Source organism: Cucurbita moschata, unplaced genomic scaffold, assembly GCF_002738365.1.
Source record: "Cucurbita moschata cultivar Rifu unplaced genomic scaffold, Cmos_1.0 Cmo_Scf00023, whole genome shotgun sequence".
In the NCBI taxonomy this organism is placed as follows: Eukaryota; Viridiplantae; Streptophyta; class Magnoliopsida; order Cucurbitales; family Cucurbitaceae; genus Cucurbita; species Cucurbita moschata.
This window is the reverse complement of record NW_019268539.1, coordinates 2,185,745-2,205,950: the sequence shown is the minus strand read 5'-3', so window position 1 is coordinate 2,205,950 and position 20,206 is coordinate 2,185,745. Positions and strand designations below refer to the sequence as shown.

General features: G+C 32.8%; 2 protein-coding genes across 2 annotated transcripts; one reads left to right on the top strand and one right to left on the bottom strand.

Moving 5' to 3' along the window:
- The first annotated feature begins 11,338 nt into the window (after positions 1-11,338).
- Positions 11,339-12,045, top strand: LOC111460348 (monothiol glutaredoxin-S2-like). The gene has a single exon (XM_023103580.1). The coding sequence runs from the start codon at positions 11,573-11,575 to the stop codon at positions 11,879-11,881; it is 309 nt and encodes a 102-aa protein (XP_022959348.1). The 5' UTR covers positions 11,339-11,572; the 3' UTR covers positions 11,882-12,045.
- An 18-nt stretch (positions 12,046-12,063) lies between these two features.
- On the bottom strand, positions 12,064-18,658 carry LOC111460347 (anaphase-promoting complex subunit 7-like). The gene is made up of 18 exons (XM_023103579.1): positions 18,499-18,658; positions 18,289-18,357; positions 18,090-18,140; positions 17,852-17,986; positions 17,642-17,704; positions 17,448-17,563; positions 17,098-17,182; positions 16,540-16,599; positions 15,786-15,831; positions 15,515-15,588; positions 14,769-14,819; positions 14,487-14,687; positions 14,367-14,411; positions 14,200-14,293; positions 13,871-14,016; positions 13,543-13,772; positions 12,828-12,888; positions 12,064-12,599 (listed from the first exon to the last, which is right to left on the bottom strand). Exons 1-18 carry the CDS (start codon positions 18,565-18,567, stop codon positions 12,513-12,515), a joined length of 1,683 nt encoding a protein of 560 aa, XP_022959347.1. The 5' UTR covers positions 18,568-18,658; the 3' UTR covers positions 12,064-12,512.
- Between the last annotated feature and the right edge of the window lie 1,548 nt (positions 18,659-20,206).

The window sequence follows — 20,206 nt, the reverse complement described above, 5'->3', positions numbered from 1 at the left end:
AATACCGTAATTTGGTTTACTCCACTTTCAAGCACGAAGAAGAAAATTGAAAAGTTTGGAGAGAATGAAAGAGGTAGAAATGTGTTGTGTAAAAGGGAGAAGATTGATTTAAATAGGAAGTAACAAAAATCATAATTGAATTTAGATCATTGGATTGAATTAAAAAAACAAATGACCGGTGAAGATTAAAAGTAAATAATAATATTATAATAATAAATTCTATGACTAACGGTCAAATTTTATATATTATTTTATTTAATCTAAACGTCCAACGGGCCAACGGCAACCTGCTTTTGCAGACTGTCCTTTCTTATTTTTATTTTATTTTTCAAATTAATTACTATATTTTAATTATTTTTCTTTAAATATTAAAAAAATTCCAAATCTCCACCTGTGATCTATAAGGGCAATAAAGTATTTTCAATTCAATCTCATTTACGGTCGGAATTTTAACTTCAATTTAAATAATTTAAAAGGGGTTGAAATCATTATTTTAAATTATGCCACTCTTAGAATATTATATTTATAAATAATTAAGGTAGATTTATTATCATCGAAACATTAATTAATTAGTTTTAAACTAAAAAATAGAAAAAACGGGTTAAAAAAGATTAGGGTACGTATGAGGAGGCTATTTACGTAATTTCAACTACCCCAACTAGGTTGGCCGGGCAAGTTATGCAACTTGAAGGCCCATTAAAGGCCCAACCCAGAAATACGCGGGAACTCACAGCTTCTTTTTATTGGCGGGGAAATTATGGAACCACGTAACGAATCGTTCCGAGCCACACATCTCCGTTGATTTCAATCCAAGGGCCATAAAACATTCATGTTGTCAAGAAGTCGGGTCACTACCCTTTCACGGACTCTATTCTGAAACTCCCCGGCGTCCGAGAAAAAGCTATGGCAAAACACTTGTAGCGACAGGCGTCTTCCGATGAAGGTTAGTCCAATGGTTCGAGATCGTCGGAGGAAGAGGAACCAACAAGCGAGTAGATCAATGAGGAGCTCGAAGCGATCGCTCGTTTGGCAGGCTCCGATGAGGATGAATCTGCCGACGATTCAGGTAACGATACATTACCTGTCGAAAATGGCTAGGAAGAGGTAAATTTTGAATTGATTTCCACAACATACGGAATTTATTTGTGTTAATTTAGTCGGATCTCTCGGCAGGGATTTGATTTTTAAATTTCCTGTTACGAAGGTTAGATGGACTAGGTTTTGACGATTTTTTTCCCGTCATTTTGTACATTTGCAAATTCGAGGAAAGAGAGGACTGACGAGTTGAGCCTATGGTGGCAGTGTTGAACACAAATAGTATCGTTCTACAGCGTCATGAACGTGTTTCATGCTTCTTTAGATTTCTTGTCACTTCTAATATACTTTTGCCTTGTTTGATTCTCCATTTGGGCAAAGTGCCATTAGAATCTTCCTTTATTTTACTCTTACCAACAATCTCCTAAAAGTTTTGTTCTTGTAAATAGGACATCAGGCATGTTATCCACTTGTTATAATTGTTGAGTTTCTTTATTCCTCAAATAATTTGGAAATTGTGTTGTTTATACTTCAGTAATAACAAACAAGCTCTTTCGACATAATACTTGTAGAGTCACGGACTACTCACGACACAAAAGAAACTCACTCACTGATAATATCAGGAAATTCAAAACATAAAGTGTAGTAGTATGTACAGAGTGTCTTGTAATCTCTTCTTGATTGGTGTTAATAAAGAGTGCAAGTGATTCCCTCAAACAGTTATGTTTAACAATTTGCTATCAGAGCCATGTTAGTGTAGGTTGTTTGATGTCTTGGAATTCTTAGAGCCATGTTAGTGTAGGTTGTTTGATCTCTTTGAAAATTCTTAGTATGCTCTGTGGTTGGTTGCAGCTCTGTCTAATCTTACATATCATAACGATTTCTTGAGATTATTAGTCAGTCAGTTTCTTTTGTGTCATGAGTAGTTCGTGACTCTGCATGTTTTATGTCGAAAGAACTTGTTTGGTATTACAAGGTATAATCAACACTATGAGTGATTTCCAAATCGTGGAGGCTCTGTCTAATCTTTCACATCATAACGATTTCTTGAAATTATTAGTGAGTCAGTTTCTTTTGTGTCGCGAGTAGTCCGTGACTCTGCATATTTTGTGTCGAAAGAATTTGTTTGGTATCACTGAAGTATAATCAACACTATGGATGATTTTCAAATCGTTGGAGGAATCAAGAAACTCAACAACAACATGTACTTCACACAACTCTTCGTGGGAAACACATCAATGATTGTTTTGTTGAAACGTTTTTAGAACGTGTCTGCTAGGGAAAGGTTTCCACACCCTTATAAAGAATATTATGTTCTCCTCCGAACCGATGTGTGATCTCACAATCCACCCCCTTTAGGACCCATCGTCCTCATTGGCACTCGTTCCCCTACAATCGATATGGGATCTCATAGAAACTTTGTTCTCTGGGCATGATCACATTTCCCTCTTTTCGTACATAAGCACATTTTTCATTTTTAGTTTTAAGTATGAATTGCTTGACATTTTCTTGCCTCCCATGCAACATGATCTTTCGCTTTTTAGAGTGAAGACTATTCCACACATTAGCACAAGTTTTTCCGGCATACTTTGTCCTTACATGCATTCTAGGAAGATTTGCAAGAGGTTACCCAACATAGAATTATAATATGGAAAGCACCCTAATCATAAAATTCTTATGATTGAGCCACTGAAAAGGAAGGTACACTTTGTTGGTATAGGTATCAACTTTCAATTCTTTTTAAGTTTTTCTTAGCTATCATAACCTTTGGATCTTTCTCATTCAAATATAATTTCGATTTATTCATATACCTCTTCTTTATTCAGGTGTTATAATTTCACGGTAAATATGCAATTATATTTATTTCCGGTTGATATTTAAGATCTCTTACAAGTTTCCTATGGTTACTATTTCTTTAAGACAGTTGATACATTAGTCAGTGTGCTAATAAATGGTGCTTTTCCATTAGGGGCTTGGCAAGACATTACTAACCATCTCCTTGTTGGGCTAGCCGCTACAGGGGCATAACAGGCCCCAAAATCTACACTAAAACACTGGAGTGTTTGATGAAAGTGTCCCACATTGGTTAATTTAGGGAATGGTCATGGGTTTATAATCTAAGAATACACTCTCCATTGGTGTGAGACCTTTTGGGGAAGTCCAATGCAAAGTCATGAGAGCTTATGCTCAAAGTGGACAATATCATACCATTGTGAAGAGTCGTGTTCGTCTAACATGGTATCAGAGCCATGCCCTAAACATAGATTTGCATAATCATGCTCGTGTAGAATGAGTACTTCTAGAAGATTAGAGTTGGAGTCCTACACTGACTAATTAATGGGAAGATTATAGGTATACGAGCAAGAAATCCATAGGTATGAGAGTTTTTTTTTTTTTTTTTTTGAAGAAATTAAAAGTAAAACTACAAAAATTAATGTTCAAAGTGGACAATATCATATCAATATGAAAGGTCGTTTGTTTATTGTGGTACCAGAGTTATGCCCTTATCTTGAAAAATCTTCAGGTGTCCGATAAAGAAGTTGACAATGTCATTCCAATGCCGAGTATTGTTGTTCCTAAGAGTATTCCCTTCTTCTTCAGGTGTCCGATAAAGAAGTTGACAATGTCATTCCAATGCCGAGTATTGTTGTTCCTAAGAGTATTCCCTTCTTTTAAGGACAATCAAGCTCTATAACACTAACTATAACTGTCGTGAAAAAAAAATAAAAAAAAATAAAAAATAATTATATTTTAGGTATTTACATTATTTTTTAGGTCAGAGTTTCAAATTTTAGAAGTTGAAATTTTTTTTGTTAAGAAACTTGGAAAGTTGATATAGTCAACTCATAATCATTTTAATTATAATATCTTAAGAAATCATTTTAATTATAATATCTTAAAAGGGGAAAGAATATGAAAGAGAAATATATAAGTGCACCAAATATAGTAATGTGTCTTTTGTTTTGTGATGCCAATTGTGGCTAAATATAGTATCAATACTTCTAATCTTTCACAATATTATATTCTTCTTTAGATTTTATTTTCTTCTTAAAAGTTATTATTTGTTTATTTATCTACGCAATTAGATTTTTTTTCTTACGAACCAATAATAATATATATGTATATATATTATTTTTATAATTATCTTTTTATTATTTATTTATCAACCACTCTTAAAATTAATTTTTAATTATTTAGAAGATATTTTTAATTTTATATTGAATTGACATTTTATTTTTATTAAAAAGCAAAAATTAAATATGTGGTTGGTTTGGGTTGAATTAATTATTTAATAAAGATTGATTTTGGTTGAGAAGACTTGCAACTTGAACCATTGGATTAAATTTTTTTAAAAAATGTGTGAATTCCTCAACCCAACCCAATTTACGAACATCCCTAACAAAAAACTTATATAAAATATTACGACATGGTGGGGCTACACAGCCCAATGTCCTCGGGAGAGTCGACTCCATTTCTTTCCCTCTCGACTTCTGATCGTGCTCGGGAATTTTTGGGCTTTCCCTCTCAGGCTTCCCCTCGAGGCTTTAAAAAGCATCTGTTAGGGGAAGGTTTTGACACCCTGATAAATGGTGTTTTGTTCTCCTCCCCAACCGATGTAGGACATCACAATTCACCCCATCTAGGCCCGTTGTTCTCGTTGGCGCTCTTTTCTTCCTCCAATTGATGTGGGACTGCCACCAAATCTACCCTTTTTGGGGCCAGCGTCCTTACTGGCACACTGCCTTGTGTCTACCCCCTTTAGAGAACAGAGAGAAGGCTGGCACATCGTCCGGTGTCTGGCTCTGATACTATTTGTAATGGCCCATAAAGCAGCCTCCCAACCACGTGACACATGCAACATATACTCTCGTTAAAGATCACTATAGCTTTCTTTGCTGCCTTTGGTCGGGGCTAAAAGTTGCATTATGTAAAGTAAAATAAAATAATTAAAAAAAAAGTTAGTGAATTAATTATGGTATATAATTGAGAAAATTGAAGATTTTTTATTGAGATATTTGCATCCCTACCCTTGCCTTGTTATGATAAACACTACTTAAATGACTCGAGCATTCAAGTTCTAAAACACAATAATTTTCAAAAATTAAAATCAGAGGTATAAGAATTTGATCATCATCACTTATTGCTTAAATTTGTACAACATCTAGGAAAAGACTCCAACATCTTTTAGAACTTCTTTTAACGAGCTAACGATAGCTCGAATATAAGTGATTAAAGCTCGTTGTAACTTCTTGGTTCTCATTCCTCTGGGTTCATATCACTAGAGGGTAAAAATGTAAAATCCTAAAATTTATGACCCAACGAAAACTAAAATCAAAACTCAAGAGTAAAGAATTTAACGTCTTAAAACATAAGGATACTCAAAATTCAGGGACCAAAAGAGAAATATACTTAGTTTTCCTCTCTAACTGATCTGAGATCTCCCAATCCACCGCTAGCGGATATTGTCTTCTTTGGGCTTTCTCTTCTGGACTTCCCCTCAAGGTTTTAAAATGTGTCGGCTAGGGAGAGATTTCCACACCCTTATAAGAAATGTTTCGTTCCTCTCTCCAATCGATGCAGGATCTCACAAATATAGTAATAGAATTTGGATAACCTACAACCTCGAGAAACCTACAATAATTCAAAGAAAATAAAAAATATTTTAACCGCTAAATTACGTTAATATTGACTTTATTGTATATATTATGATAAAGATATTATGCGGCATATCGAGTAACGATAATTTCGAATAATCAATTTATAGTATAGTATGATACAAACATATTTGGCTATAGAATATAGGAATTAAAAAGAAGATCATATAATAGCAAAGAATGTCAAAATTTTGCATCGAATATCATATGGTGGGATTATCAGATTGTGACAAATCAACGGCCACCCAAAGCTGATCAGTAATAAATGAAGGAAATTATTATTAAAGAATAAAATATTTTTAATATTACAAATAAATTAAAATTAAAGGAAAATTATTTTTGGGAAAAAAAAAAACACACCCTTTATTTATTTATTTATTTATTTCAATTTTGTGAATTTATTAATTTTGATTATTTGGAAATTATTTATAAAAATAATAGCATAGAAAATAAAGGAATTTTTGTAATATTCTTACAAATATAGATATAAGTATGGATTAGAAGATGCCCACTATATAATGAATTTTGATACCTTGAATAAGTAGAAATTAATTTAAAATATATTATAATTTAACGATATTATATTACTCGAAAGTCATCTCGTCTCCTGAAAGTTGTACATATTTTTTGTCTTTCGTTTCGTTGTTTTAGTTTGTGCTAGGAGAGAGAATAGACACGAGTCTCTCTCTCTCCTTGATCTACTGTTTAAAATACGTCGGTTGTTTGAAGTTTTTGGGTTAGGTCGGATAGGATTAGACCCAATCGATTGGATCTGTGGAACCCAATCAGATCTAACCGTGACTTCGAGTTTAGGCGTCGTATTGTTATTCGAGAAGTACGACTTTCTTTTATTATTATTATTTTATTTATAATGTTAAATGATGGGTTTATCTAAGTAAGTAATGGTAAAAAAAAAATAATAATAAATATTAATTGGAATGAGGTTAGTGTAAAATTGTGGTTTTTGAAATGTAAAAGCATAAATTATTATAAAGAATTATATAATTACTTTAATTTTCTATTGATTAAAAATTAATAATAAATAAATAATATACCATTCATGTGATGCCACGAACCGACCTTGCATATTTTACATTCCTCTTTTGACGAGACGGTTTTTTTTTTTTTTTTAATAAAATGAAAAAAGATTTTAGGGTTTCAATTTTGCTTTTTGTTTTTTTATTAAAAAAATTTATATTTATTTATCATTTATTATTTATTATTTATTATTTATTATTTATTATTTATTACGTTGAGAATGCTATTGAAATTCTAGATTAGCTAGATAAGAAGAATATCACGAGTATATGATAACTGTTTTCAATGAATGGAGACATTTACGACTAATCCCTAAAAAGCCATGAAGGGTCGTTATTTGTTGTCTCTAATAACTGTAAACTCAGATTCATACACATGCCCCTAACTTAGTCATTTCGGTGGAATCTCCAGATACCGAACAAAGAAGTTGTGAAGCTCGAAAGATGTAGTCATGGTGTGATCTGTGGTAGAGCTTTATCAGATAAAAACAGTCCGATTCAATTGTAGTTTTGCTGGCATAGAGAGAGGGTTTTGAACCCCAAATCAAACTGTAAAAATGAAAGTTTAGCTCGTAACTTAATTGTCGAGACAACTATAACGACCCTTTCTAAAGGTCCAAACGTTCAAATCTCGATCTCACTAGAAAAGCAAAATTTCCTAAATTCAGGACCTAATTCTATCTCGGGCATGCTCCTAGCTATATGCATACATGAAAAGTAGGTCACCCTTTTAGCGAGAGAGGCGTATAAGAAGTATGGAACTCAAAAGCAACCCTTTCACACAAAAAAAATGGCTCTTGGCCTACGTCTTGAGCCACTTTATTTTATTTTTTATATTTTAAAAAATTAAATAAAATATTCAAAAAAATATTCCCCAACTATAAATTTAAATTTACGTACGTAGTTGGAAAGATGCATTCACGATCACCAACTTATAAGAGATTCCAAAAGGTAAATAAATAAAAAAAATAAAATAAAATAAATAAATAAAAGTGAGGAAGCCTTTCAAAGGGATGCCATTTTATTATATAGTTTTTATTTAAGACTATATTTGTATGATATATTGATATCATACATATATTTCCTTTTAAAAAAACATTAGGTTATATTACAATATGTGGTTTTTGGTGAAATTATTAACAAAATTAAGTGTATTTTTCGGGCCTATTTCTTTTTGAGTAACCAGCTCCTCCTGTTGTCGGGTCCCTCTTGAACTAAGAATACTCGAGGACATCCCGAAATTTTCAGTTAGAAATCAAATAATTAATCATATCTCACATTTAAACCAAACGATTGACTATTTATTTTATATTCTTTAGTTCGTTTTAAAAAAATAATATATAAATAAGTATAATTATATTAAAATTTAAAAAATACTAAATAAGTCTAAAATCAATGAAATTAATAAACAAAATATTAAATATTACAAAAATACTAAAAAGCTTAGTGATTTATTAGATGGATGAAACATTTTTTAAATTTAAAAAATATGCTCGATACAAATTTAAAAAAATTAAAGGGCTAAATTTATAATTTAATTAAATTATAGGGACTTATAATAAAGTTACCGACTAAATTTATAATTTAACTAAATTACACGGTCTTATAAAAAATGTTACCATCATAGTGGTCCAAAATTTTTACAAATTAGGTCGAGATTCTAGTGCATAACACATCCCTTTTGCTTTGAAATTTAAATTTTTTTCAATATTAAAAAAATTAGTTAAATAAAAATGAACAAAAAGAAAATATATTCTCAATATAATAAAATGTGGGCTGAAAATGAAATTAAATTTGTAATTTTTATTTTCAAGTTACAATACATTTGAATTCATTAATGACAATTTTTAATAAAAATTTAATATTGAAATTAGTAACAGTAGAGGGATTAAATTATTTAAAAAAAGAAAAAAAAATTGAGATAATGTTGGGGACCTCAAAATAAATAAAAATAAATATTACAGCATCTTTCACAGCTTCAATTCTCTGCTTTTTTTTTTTTGTTTTTCATGTACGGCTCCTTTTTATGGTTTGTCGTTCTCTCTCTCTCATTGAACATATAAGAGATTTGAAAGCGAAATGAGAGACTTAGGACTTAGCTCACTTATCCTTCATTTTCCATTCTTTAATTCCAAAAAGATAAAGTCTACTTTTTCTTGACTAAATCTCTCGAGATCGGGTTTCGTTTCAATAACTAACCTAAACCTACCTCAATTTATTATCATATTTTAAAAAAATGTAAGAAAAACGTCGTAAAAATTAGGTACAGGAAGGATAAATAGAACCCTAAAAACTAAAAATTACATTTTTTAAGTGAACGGAAACAAAACCCTAAAACTAAAACATATATATTCTTGAAGTGAACGGAACCACTAGTTAAGATATCAGCAAAAACCCTAAAACTAAAAATTATATTTTTTAAAGAAACCGAAATAATAATTAAGATATTAACAAAAACCCTGAAACTAAAAATTATATTTTTCAAAAAAACGAAAACATTAATTAAGATATTAACAAAACTCTAAAACTAACTAAAAGTAATATTCTTCGAAAATCAAAAAACCTAGTTTATATATACACACGTATACACATTCATACCCGAGATAAGTCTTATTGATAAGCAAAAACCTAGAATTATATATATATATATATTTATTTATTTATTTAGATAAACAAAACCTTAAAATTAAAAATTATATTTAAATCAGACAGATAAATAAGTAAAATCTTAAAATCCCGGAAAAATTATATATACACACTAAAGAGACGTTGATATAATAAAAAAATTATAGTACGAAAATGCAAACTTGGAACGTTTTGGTAAGAACGAAAAAAATTATTAAAAAAATTGGAGTAAAAATTTATGGAAATTTGTGAGAATTGTTTGGAATTGAAGGGTCTGGAGAATTCTGTTGGGGGCAAAAGAAAGAAAGAAAAAGGAAGCAGGAGCTTGTTCTTCAATTTCTTTGTTTTTGATTTTGATTTGGATGCGAATCCAAAAAAAATAATAATTAAAATAAATAAATAAATAAATAAAAAGGCATATTTTTCATATTGGATAAATCCAAATACTTTCTCCAGCTCAATAGATGCCTCCAAGATAGCTACACCACCAAAATCCTTTCTATAATAAATATTATTTTTTTTTATTTTTTAAAATAAATAAATAAGTTTTTTTTTAATAATTATTTTATTTTTGGGTGTGGATGTTTAATTTGGCAAATCCAAATCCTAAACCTAGGAAGGGAATTCTCAAATCTAATAAAGCTGGATTTCATTCTAAAAGAATATATATATATATTAAAGAGAAAAGGGAACAAAATTTTGACCTTAAGGGAAGAAAAAAAAAAGCGTTAATTAAATGCGTTTTTTGAATAAGAATAAGTTTTTCTCATAAACCCGAGTCGTTTTTTTGACTAAGAACAACTAATCAAATCAGAAACAGAGCTATCGTCATCAAATTTATACACAACTTAATTGAGCTTATAATAATATCTTAAACAATTGAGTTGAGTATTTACATTCAAATTGGCTTATACATGATGTTAAATGGTAAGTTTAGTCCCTAACTTAAAGGCGTTGTCTTTTTTGTACACAAACTTTGGAAAGGAGTTATTAGGCCCTTTAAGTTCAATTTTGTGTCAAACAATTTTATAAATTAAAAAAATATCTATGACGTCGTTATCTTTGAAGTTTTTGTTTAATAAATCTTTGACCTATTCTAACCTTTTAAAATTCATTTCTCTAGTTCGTACTAAACATTTCAATAGTAGTTATAGACTCTTAATTTTTTTTATTATTATTATTATTAGAGGGAAGATGGAAAGTTGAGAGATTTTTTAGACTTTTTTAATATTCAAATATTAATTTTTTTTTTAATAATTTAACTATTTTTAGTTTAGATAGATTAAGAAAAGAAAATCCTCTTTTAATTATATATATATAAAAAAACAATTTATCAACTTTAAAAGGTTAAACTTTAAAGAAATATTATTAAGTCTTTTGAACTTCAAAGTTTTTGTCTAATAAATCACTTTTTTTTAATTCACATGTCAATTTAAAGTTTAGTAATCTCAAGTTCACTGGTAGCAAATATTATTCTTTTTGAGTTTTTTCTTTGGGAGTTTCTCTCTTTGAATTTTCTCTTTCAAATTTTCCCTCAATGTTGTTTTTGCGTAGTAGTTTACACACACGTTTAGGCTCTCATTAGATATAAATTTCAATGTTATTTATAAAATTCCTTCCTTTTTTTTATTAGAAATACAATTGAAAGTTCAGAGACTTTTTAGACGTTTTTAATAACGTTCAAATACTAAATTTTCAATGATTTAACATTTTTTATTTAGATATAAGATTAAGAAAAAAGAAAATTCTCTTTAAATAAATATATATATTGAGAGAGAGAGAGAGAGAGAGAGAATAAAAGGAATTGGACGGTGAAAAGATTGGAGAAAAAGGAAATGTGATCTCTGATTGTAAAAGGAATTTGGAAGCTCTCTCTCTCTCTCTGTTGTGGAGAGTTTGTATGTGGAAACCGTACAAAGGACACGTCTCTGTTTGTTTTTTCACATATAATATATATATATATATATATATATATATATGCAAAGATTCGAAGCTGTGCATAATTTTTGCAATATCCCATTCAAAAGAGTGGCTTGGAAGTTTCCAGCTCCTTCAAATATCTCTACCAAACGAACATTCTCTGTTTCTTTCCCTCTCTCTCCTCACAAAATGGCTGTATAAATATCCCCTTTTGGGGCCTTCATTCCTCACTTCAATCCCAACCATTCCCCTTTTCTGTGCTTCTGCCTTTGCTTCCCATTCACTTCTAACCTCTCATTAATGGAGACTGTCAACAAGTTGGTTTCAGACAGGCCAGTGGTTGTGTTCAGCAAGAACACTTGCTGTATGAGCCATTCTATCAAGACACTCTTGTGTGATTTCGGAGTTAACCCGACTGTCTACGAGCTCGATGAGCTTCCCAGAGGCAAAGAAGTTGAGCAAGCCCTCCTCCGCATTGGCTGCAACCCCGCCGTGCCGGCCGTGTTCATTGGTGGTGAACTCGTCGGCGGCGCTAATGAAGTCATGAGCCTTCACCTTAAGAGGAACTTGATCCCAATGCTTAGGAGGGCTGGTGCTTTATGGGTTTAAACTTTGCTTCCCCCCCTCTAACTATAACTTTTGACATACCTAAGCTCAGAGAGTTTACTTGAAAAGTCCTTATGTAAGTCCTTTTTTGGTGACTTCAATGTAATCTGATGTAATGTAATGTTTTGGTTTATCTAGTAATAAAGTTCATGAAGTATAAAAACTAACCCAAATCTTCCATCTGCAAAGAAATATTTGAAAGTTCATTAATAATGTAAAACCGAGTAGCTAATTCCGAAATACACAGAAGAATACATAGGCTTCTACCTGAATATAATCAATGATCTTGTGTACATAAGTTACACGAAAGACTGCTCTTCGTTTGCTACGAAAATACATACAGATTACAGTTTTCATAGTCATGAAATCATCATAGTATTGAAGTACCTCGTATGCAGCTACTCAATCGGAATGCAGTGGCTATGATTTTGCCAACTTTTGTTCGGTTGATCTCGACAATGTGAAACTGTATGAGTGATTGGGAGAGATTTGTGTGAATGGTTGTGAAATCATGTTGCAGTTCTTTCAAATGATTCATCCGCACGTGTACAAGTTACTATTTACTCTTCATCATCAGAGGGTCGTTGTCTAAATCATTACTTGCAAATGTAAACATTGTGGATTGAATTGTTACTCATAAGAGTTCGGTTTCTTCTTGGTCTCCGTCGGCATCATCGACCTCATTGTCTTCGTCGTCTTCAGGTGCATCAGGATCCACTCCCTGCAATATTGATGTGTTTCAGAGGAGGAAATGCATTTTAACGAGCTGTTCACGTCTTTAGGACTAGACTATGCGTGATTGAAGCAATGTTCAATTTCTTGCTTTCAATCATCAGTGAAATTGTCTCTTAAAAAAAAATGAAAGCGTGTAGAACTTGTATATATCCACAAATTTTTAAGCTGTGTTTTTCTACGCGTTCTAGACCTTCATTGATAAATAAAAGCAAACCTTCATTTGTTTTTCTAAGCGCTCTAGACCTTTCTTGGCAGCTTCGTTCTGGGGATTCATCCTGTATATGATTAATAAACCAAATAAATGACATGAAAAAAGGACAATAGTCAATAAATACCACTCCAGAAGCAAGAAAGCTGAAGAAAAATACACATGAGAAAAATTAATAAAACTAGAAAATGACATAACAGAATAGTGCTAGTTGAACTGGAAGAAGCTAGACTGTTTCAGAAAAGAACCATAACATCCTCACAGCAAACTAAGTCTTATGTTTTCGACATAAGAGATCCTAAGTACTTGTTACGGTTCATTGGATTCTTGAGCACCGGGATAATTAAGCATGCAAGGGTAGAGGGAATGTGATAGAATAACGTTAGTTGGCGAGATGGCCCTACTATGGGTGTATTAGATCCCACATCGGTTGGGGAGGAGAATGAATCATTCTTTATAAGGGTGTGGAAACCTCTCTCTAATAGACAAGTTTTAGAAACCTTGAAAGGAAGCCCAAAGAAGACAATATCTGCTAGCGGTGTGCTTGGGCTATTACTGAGTGAGATAGCAACGTTTAGTTAGGTTGTTAGTCATACATAATTGTGTGTATAATGTAGAAAGTTACGGTTAATGGGTATGATTTTCCACTCTTAAAACAGGAGATTGCCAGTAGAATGGAGCGGGGGCGGGCAAACAGAAAGCATTGTGCATAACGTTTCACCTTAATGCAGCTTGATAGTGAGATAAAGCGTCTTGCAGCATATTTGTGGCTGCAAATACTTGAGCTAGTTTTACGTGAAGAGAATCATCAGCCCAGTCCTTAAGGTACCTCTCCAGTAAGGATACAGCATCCCCATTTCGACCTTCGATTACATGGAGCTCTGCCAAAGCTAATGCCGACCCGAGGTAACCAGGTTCCAGCCTAAGGGCTGACTCATAAAACTTCTTGGCCTATCAAAAATTCCACGCCAGATCCACATATGAATTATATTTGCAAATAGCAGTCTCCAAGTCTGAATTACTACAAAACAAATCTTTAAACCATGTACCTTCTCTCTACCACCTGAGTTACTAGCATGTACATCCCCAACTAATTTTAGAGCCTTTGCAGATTGAGGCATCGCTTTCATTGCCTCCCGAGCAGCATATAATGCCTCTTTTATTTTAGACAGAGCTAGATGAGAATGGACCAAGCCTGCAGCCAAAAGTGAATTCACAACCATTTGAAAGTTGAGCATTTTAGACAACGAAATACATTTTTTGACAGTTCGATTGCAATCACAAATGCAAAAAAAAAAAAAAAAAAACCAAAATAAAGTGAAGGTAACATTGAGAGCGGTATGATAATTGTATAATATTTTCCCCTTAAAAGTTGCACCTTGATATGAACGAATATCGGGTCTCAACTCTTGCGCATTCCTGAACGCACTAACGGCTGCTTCTGGTTGCTTCAATGCTAATAACAGGTTTCCCTGAAAGTAGAAACTAGAAATTTGAGGTGTTTGATATTCTGGTCGGCATTGCAAACGTATATCTAATAAGTACCTTCATGATGAAACCTGTTATATGCCTTTCGTCGATTCGGATGCTCTGATTATTAGCAGTAAGAATGTTAGAACATATAGAAAATAAAGCAAATCCCAAAGCTCTGTTTTGATAACAAACCTTTTCAGCATAAGACAAGGCACCCCTCTCATCTTTTGTTTCCCACAATACAGACAAAGCCACAAAAACTTCTGGTCTTGTAGGATCAATATTTAACAAGTCATAGACTAACTTGTTTAGCATTGAATAATCAGACTTCATCTTCAGAAGCATTGCATATTCATCCATATATGTTACAAGATATGGATCAATTGATCGTGCCTGTAATAACATTAAATTAAATGTTACTGGGGGATGAAAGACGTAGATCATTATCATAATTACGCTGACGTTTCACGTTACCTTTTCAAAATTCATGATAGCCTCGTCGTTTTTTCCCATGATGGCTTCAACCTGGACACAGAGTTGTCAACATGTTAGTCAGGAGGAAAGGTCGAAAGAGTTTCTTTTTTATGCTTACGGAACATTCAATATCATCAAATAAAGTATGACGCACCAATAGATGAAAATGTATGGGCTTAATTACAAACTTAGTCCTTCAAATTTGTATCAATTTGATCTCTGAACTTTGATATGTTTAAAATTCATGGATCTACGAGAAATAAAATTGAAAATTTAGAGTTCTAACATAAAATCCAAATTTAGTATACACAAAATTGAAATTTTAAGAACCTATTAGACATATTTAAATGTTTCGTACTAAATAGAAATAAATCTCAAAGTTCAGGGGTTAAATTAATTTAACCAAAAGGCATATTGAACATTCAATGAGTGAAAACAGGAAGTATTTTTGCAAAAACATATTATTGTCATGAAGGGGCATCATACAGCAAAACAGAATATGAGAAAACTTGAAAGAGAGCACACACATAAAGGTGATGTAATGCCCACTGCCAAAACAATTATGGATATTCTTCTCCCTCAGCTACAAGCAACATAAGCTAGCTCCACTTGAATACAGAGAGAAGTGAGAAACTTCATCCAGTTTCAACATTCCGTTTCACTAGGAGCCACAAATATGCTTGAGGAGAAAGGGTTGCCCAAGATTAAACATTCATAATCTTAGATTTGTTATCACAAGAACCCACCTTTGCAATTTCAAGTAACAGGTGAATATTATTGGGAAAACGTTGCAATAAATCCAAAAACAGCTCCAAACCACCTGCAAAGGTTATTTAAAAAAGTAATCATAAATAAATATATAGAGAAATGAGAAAGCTAGCTGATGTCTGGACTCATATGAACCAAGTTGTATACCATTTGCATAAGAGGAGGATGAATATTATCAAGTGCTTACAGGTTAAAGTGACATAAATTATGCATAGCTTTGATAGTTCGAACAGGAAGACAGTATTTTACCTTTGTAATCATTTGACGCAATGCAGCACTGGGCCTCAACATAGCGCTGCAGATAATTTCAAAACAACATAAGCACTTTTTTTAAAAAAATAATAATAAGAAAACACTAATGAGTTTTTAAAATATAACGGGAAAATAAAGACATGTAAAACAATTTAAACTAATTCTGAACTTGCCCATGATCTACAGAAGATCGCACAATTTGTTGGTGCTTGCAAAATCAGAGCAAATACAAATACTTGGTCGACGACTATTTAAACCAACTACTCATTTGGAAATTGCCCGTGATCAAATACTAGGCAGTACTTATCCATTACATTTCTTTAAAATGACTGGTAAATAACAAGCATAGAATCGAGTTTGGAAGCATGTTATATCAATTATGTGAATCCAATTGCCCTATTCTTGGCTGGCAAACAATGGGTTATAATAATTGGACACTTCATCCTTCTCTTTGTTGAATGGAAGTTTGTTTCAAAACTCAAATACATGTGCAGCTTAAAAGCCTACTAACATCAAAGCTATTTGATAAGGCAACATGAGCATAGATCAGTAGTAAAGGTATCTGCATCATCCCCAAGGTTGGTGATTTAGATCCCGACACCCCGTGTATAACTCAAAAAAAAAAAAAAAAAAAGGAAACAGTTATCTATAATTAAGCAAATGAGAAAGGGCTCGTCATTTCCCAATTAAACCAAATCGTAAAGTATGAAAAGTGGAAGCTTGTTAGTTGCTTATCTCTTTCAACACTTACTGGCAGCCAGCGATTTGAGTCAAAGTGATCAAAAGGAGTTTTGCCACTTCTGTTTGATGTCTGAAATAAAATTCAAAAGAAACCAGAAGGAGAAAATTGTAAAATGATGTTAAATTTTCTACAAACAAAAATTACGATAAAACAAAAATTACGATAAAACAAAACCAGCATTGATGCAAATGATCTTCATGCTAACTGATAAACTGAGGTCATCATTTCAATTAATATTTTGGAGACAGCATAAGAATCTCTGTGGACACTGAATATGGTAATAGAAGTCAATACGAGGATTAAAAAAGAAGAAAGACGATAAGAGACTCAAAACCAAAAGACGGGACTGCCAGGTTTGACATCTCGTAAAACCTATCATAAGCATAGTGGTCAGCAGCTTCTGAAACCTAACTGTAGAACTCGACATGCTAATAGAATTACAGGACTATCATATGACATTGAAAAACTTATACTGCTGCAACTTTGAATAAAGATATAACTACAAATTAAAAGTTACGTATCCCTACATTCAATTAGTGCTTTCTATCAATACATTCGAAAACCAACCTGAGGAAACAACGAAATGATATCTTTGGCAGTAGCGCCAAGTTCTGCTAAAGCTATAATAGCTTCAAACACAAAAGGGCAATTTCTGTAAAAATGTAAAAACAAGTATTAGAGCGTGAATCTGAATTTATGTTATGGGAGGGAGAAAGTATAATAATTTTAGTCAACAACCACATAATAAGTAAGCTGAACAAACAACAGTCAGCGAAGTTGTTATGTCTGCAGTCACAAGTTTTATTGTCAATGGTGCAGGATCCATAAAACAGTTAATACATATAAGGTAAGAATTGAAAACCAAGTGTCCATGTACGTATGAGCAACGGACAGCACAATTGCTTTCACTAACTAACCTTAAGCACTCCTTGTAACATGCAATAGCAGCACGGTTATGTCTCGCAAATCTATAAAGCTTTCCCATCAAAAGATTCATTTGTAAATTTCTTGCTTTACTTGGAATTCCCTCCATCTGCAAGGTATAACTGACAGAAGTTTAACATCAAGTAGAGTGCACGAGCGCATGTTTGTGAGAGAGAGAGAGATAGACCTCTACAAGGGCAGCTCTGTTGTCACTTAATGCACAATAACACGACGCAATTTTAAACTTCACCTGTCGTAATAACAATATCAAGGCATAATATGAATCGTGAAGGGAAAAGAAATCACCTAAAAGACTGAAAAGAACAATTTTGCAACAAATAAGCTGATAAAGGGAAAATAAACAAGATATACATAATAGGAAACAGTTTCGTTCTACCTCATTTTCATTAATGGCTGATACGTTAAAAGAGTTTGGAGAAGAGGACCTGTTTGACTGCAAAGAACTTCTAATAGTAGCTGAATTTTGTTTAGGAATAATCTTATAGTATTGCAGGGCTTGCTTGTAAGTATGCTGTCAAGTTATACAAGAAAGTTACACCCCTAATATTATCGAAGATAATTTAACATAAAATTAATCCTGGAGTAAGCAGCATCTAATCAACTCAGAGACTTACAATTGCTCTTCGATACTCCCTTTCTCGAAATAATGCATCCCCAAGAAGCACCTAGCAACGAAGAAACAGAGTAAAAAAAAGGTCCAACTACAAGATGGATTAGAGTACAGAAATTTCTTTCAGAAAACGATGCGATAAAAGATGAACAAAATCTTCTGAAAACAGTACAATAGCAGTAAATGAATTCAGAACTACAAACCAAGCTCTCAGACTTGAGGTGAGGACTGGATTCTACATTAGCAGCAGGCGATGAAACAAGAAAGCAACCCTGAACAATATAAGAAAAATCACCGAAAAAGATTTAGTCCGATCTCCAATCCGAATTTGAAGAAGGTGAATTTGCTTGTTCATGTGTTGAGAGTGAGTGAATATAACTGAAGAGAAAGCGATGAGAGAAACGAAAGCTTACCAGCATGTGAGCTGAACTGTAGAGCCCTAGGTCGAGAAGAGTGGAGATTTGATCCTTTGGAACCTCCATTTTTGTTTCAGCAGTTCTTAGTTCGGAAGATTGCTGAAAATTTTGAACCAAATGTGCTGTCACGGAAACCTCAACAGAACCCGCTCTCTTCTCCTCCTCCCTCTCTTGCTGCAGAGGAATAACGTATCTGGTGTGGGCCGAAATTATTATTTAAAAAAGGCCCAAATATTTGGCCCAATAACCGGACGGAGGCCCAAATTCCTGGTCCAAAAATCGGCTATGCAGGCTGCTTTGGGCCCACAACAACAATCTCGTCTGGCCACTTTGAAAGTATCGTCACTTAATACTCCGAATTTGTGCTAAAAATGACAATATTTTCTATTTTAATATATTTTTAGTATTAAACTTTGAAAAACATTTTGTTTTGGAATAATTGACGACAAATATCATTTTTTTTATTAATTGATACATTAAGTACAAATTTTATACGGAGAACATAAAACATCAATAAATCTCACTCACCCGCCCACGAACTATTGCATTGATACTCTGATTTTCGAGATGTCACATTGCATTCTTAGGCTTACAATGGATGGAATATTCCAGCCGTTGACGTTTTACTAATAGTTCATAAAGTCGAGGCTTTTCTCCCCTCGGTGCAGGCTTTCCAACTCGAGAAAAGCAACTTGCACCAAACTTACACAACTTACATACTCTGCTCAACATTCTTAAAAAACAATCGAATCAAGGGTCTAGAGGCAAATTAGTCATTCAATCTTATAAACTAATCGAGACAGCAATTGAAAAAAGAGAGACAAACGAGAAGGCATAACCAATCGATGAAGGAACATGAAACCCAATTTCCATTTTTTATTTATCTGTACTAGTATCATAGGTGACCAAACCACTGCAACCGCCCCCTAATTACTAGAACGAGATGACGATTTGGCTTTCCATCACAGTCGCCCTCTAATTACCAAATAACCAGACATCAAATTAGCTTCAATCGAGATTTCCTTCACTTATAGGAACCGATATCAACAACAAGTTCTACATTTAAATTACCAGCCGCCCTCTCAATATCAAGCCTTGCCCCACCCAGCAGCCCTCGCCATGCAAGGTACAAATATGGGATATGCTAGGAGTCAATTGCCCTTAAAATTTCAATTAATTAATGAATAATTTATCATAGTTATAATATATAAGAAGAATAAGATAAGCGAATAGCGAGAATCGAACCCGCATCGTTAGCATCAAAGGCTAGGGGTTATAGTCGACGTTGATTCATCATTCTAAACGCCTCTAATTCAAAACCATTCAAAATCGTGAAACTTTGGTTTCATTCGACTCCAAAAAATGCCACCCACCTTTCGGTCGAATACCGATAATAATGATCCCTATACAAAAGGAGATTATAACAATTCTTTCCGATTATTTATTTCGTTCCCTCTTTGTTTCCGCCCAGCTAAAAACTTCTTTAAATCTCCACATTACTAAAAGACTTCAAATCCAAATAGAAAAACAAAAAACAAAAAAGGGAATATAAAAGTCAATAACATGCTAATAACAAAAAAGCACAGAATTAATAATTTTCCAAATCCCCTCCCCCAATTGGATTCACAATTTCCCTCTGCACAAAGCCTTTTTTTTTTTTTTTTTTTTTTTTTTTTTTTTTTTTTTTTTTTTTTTTTTTTTTCTT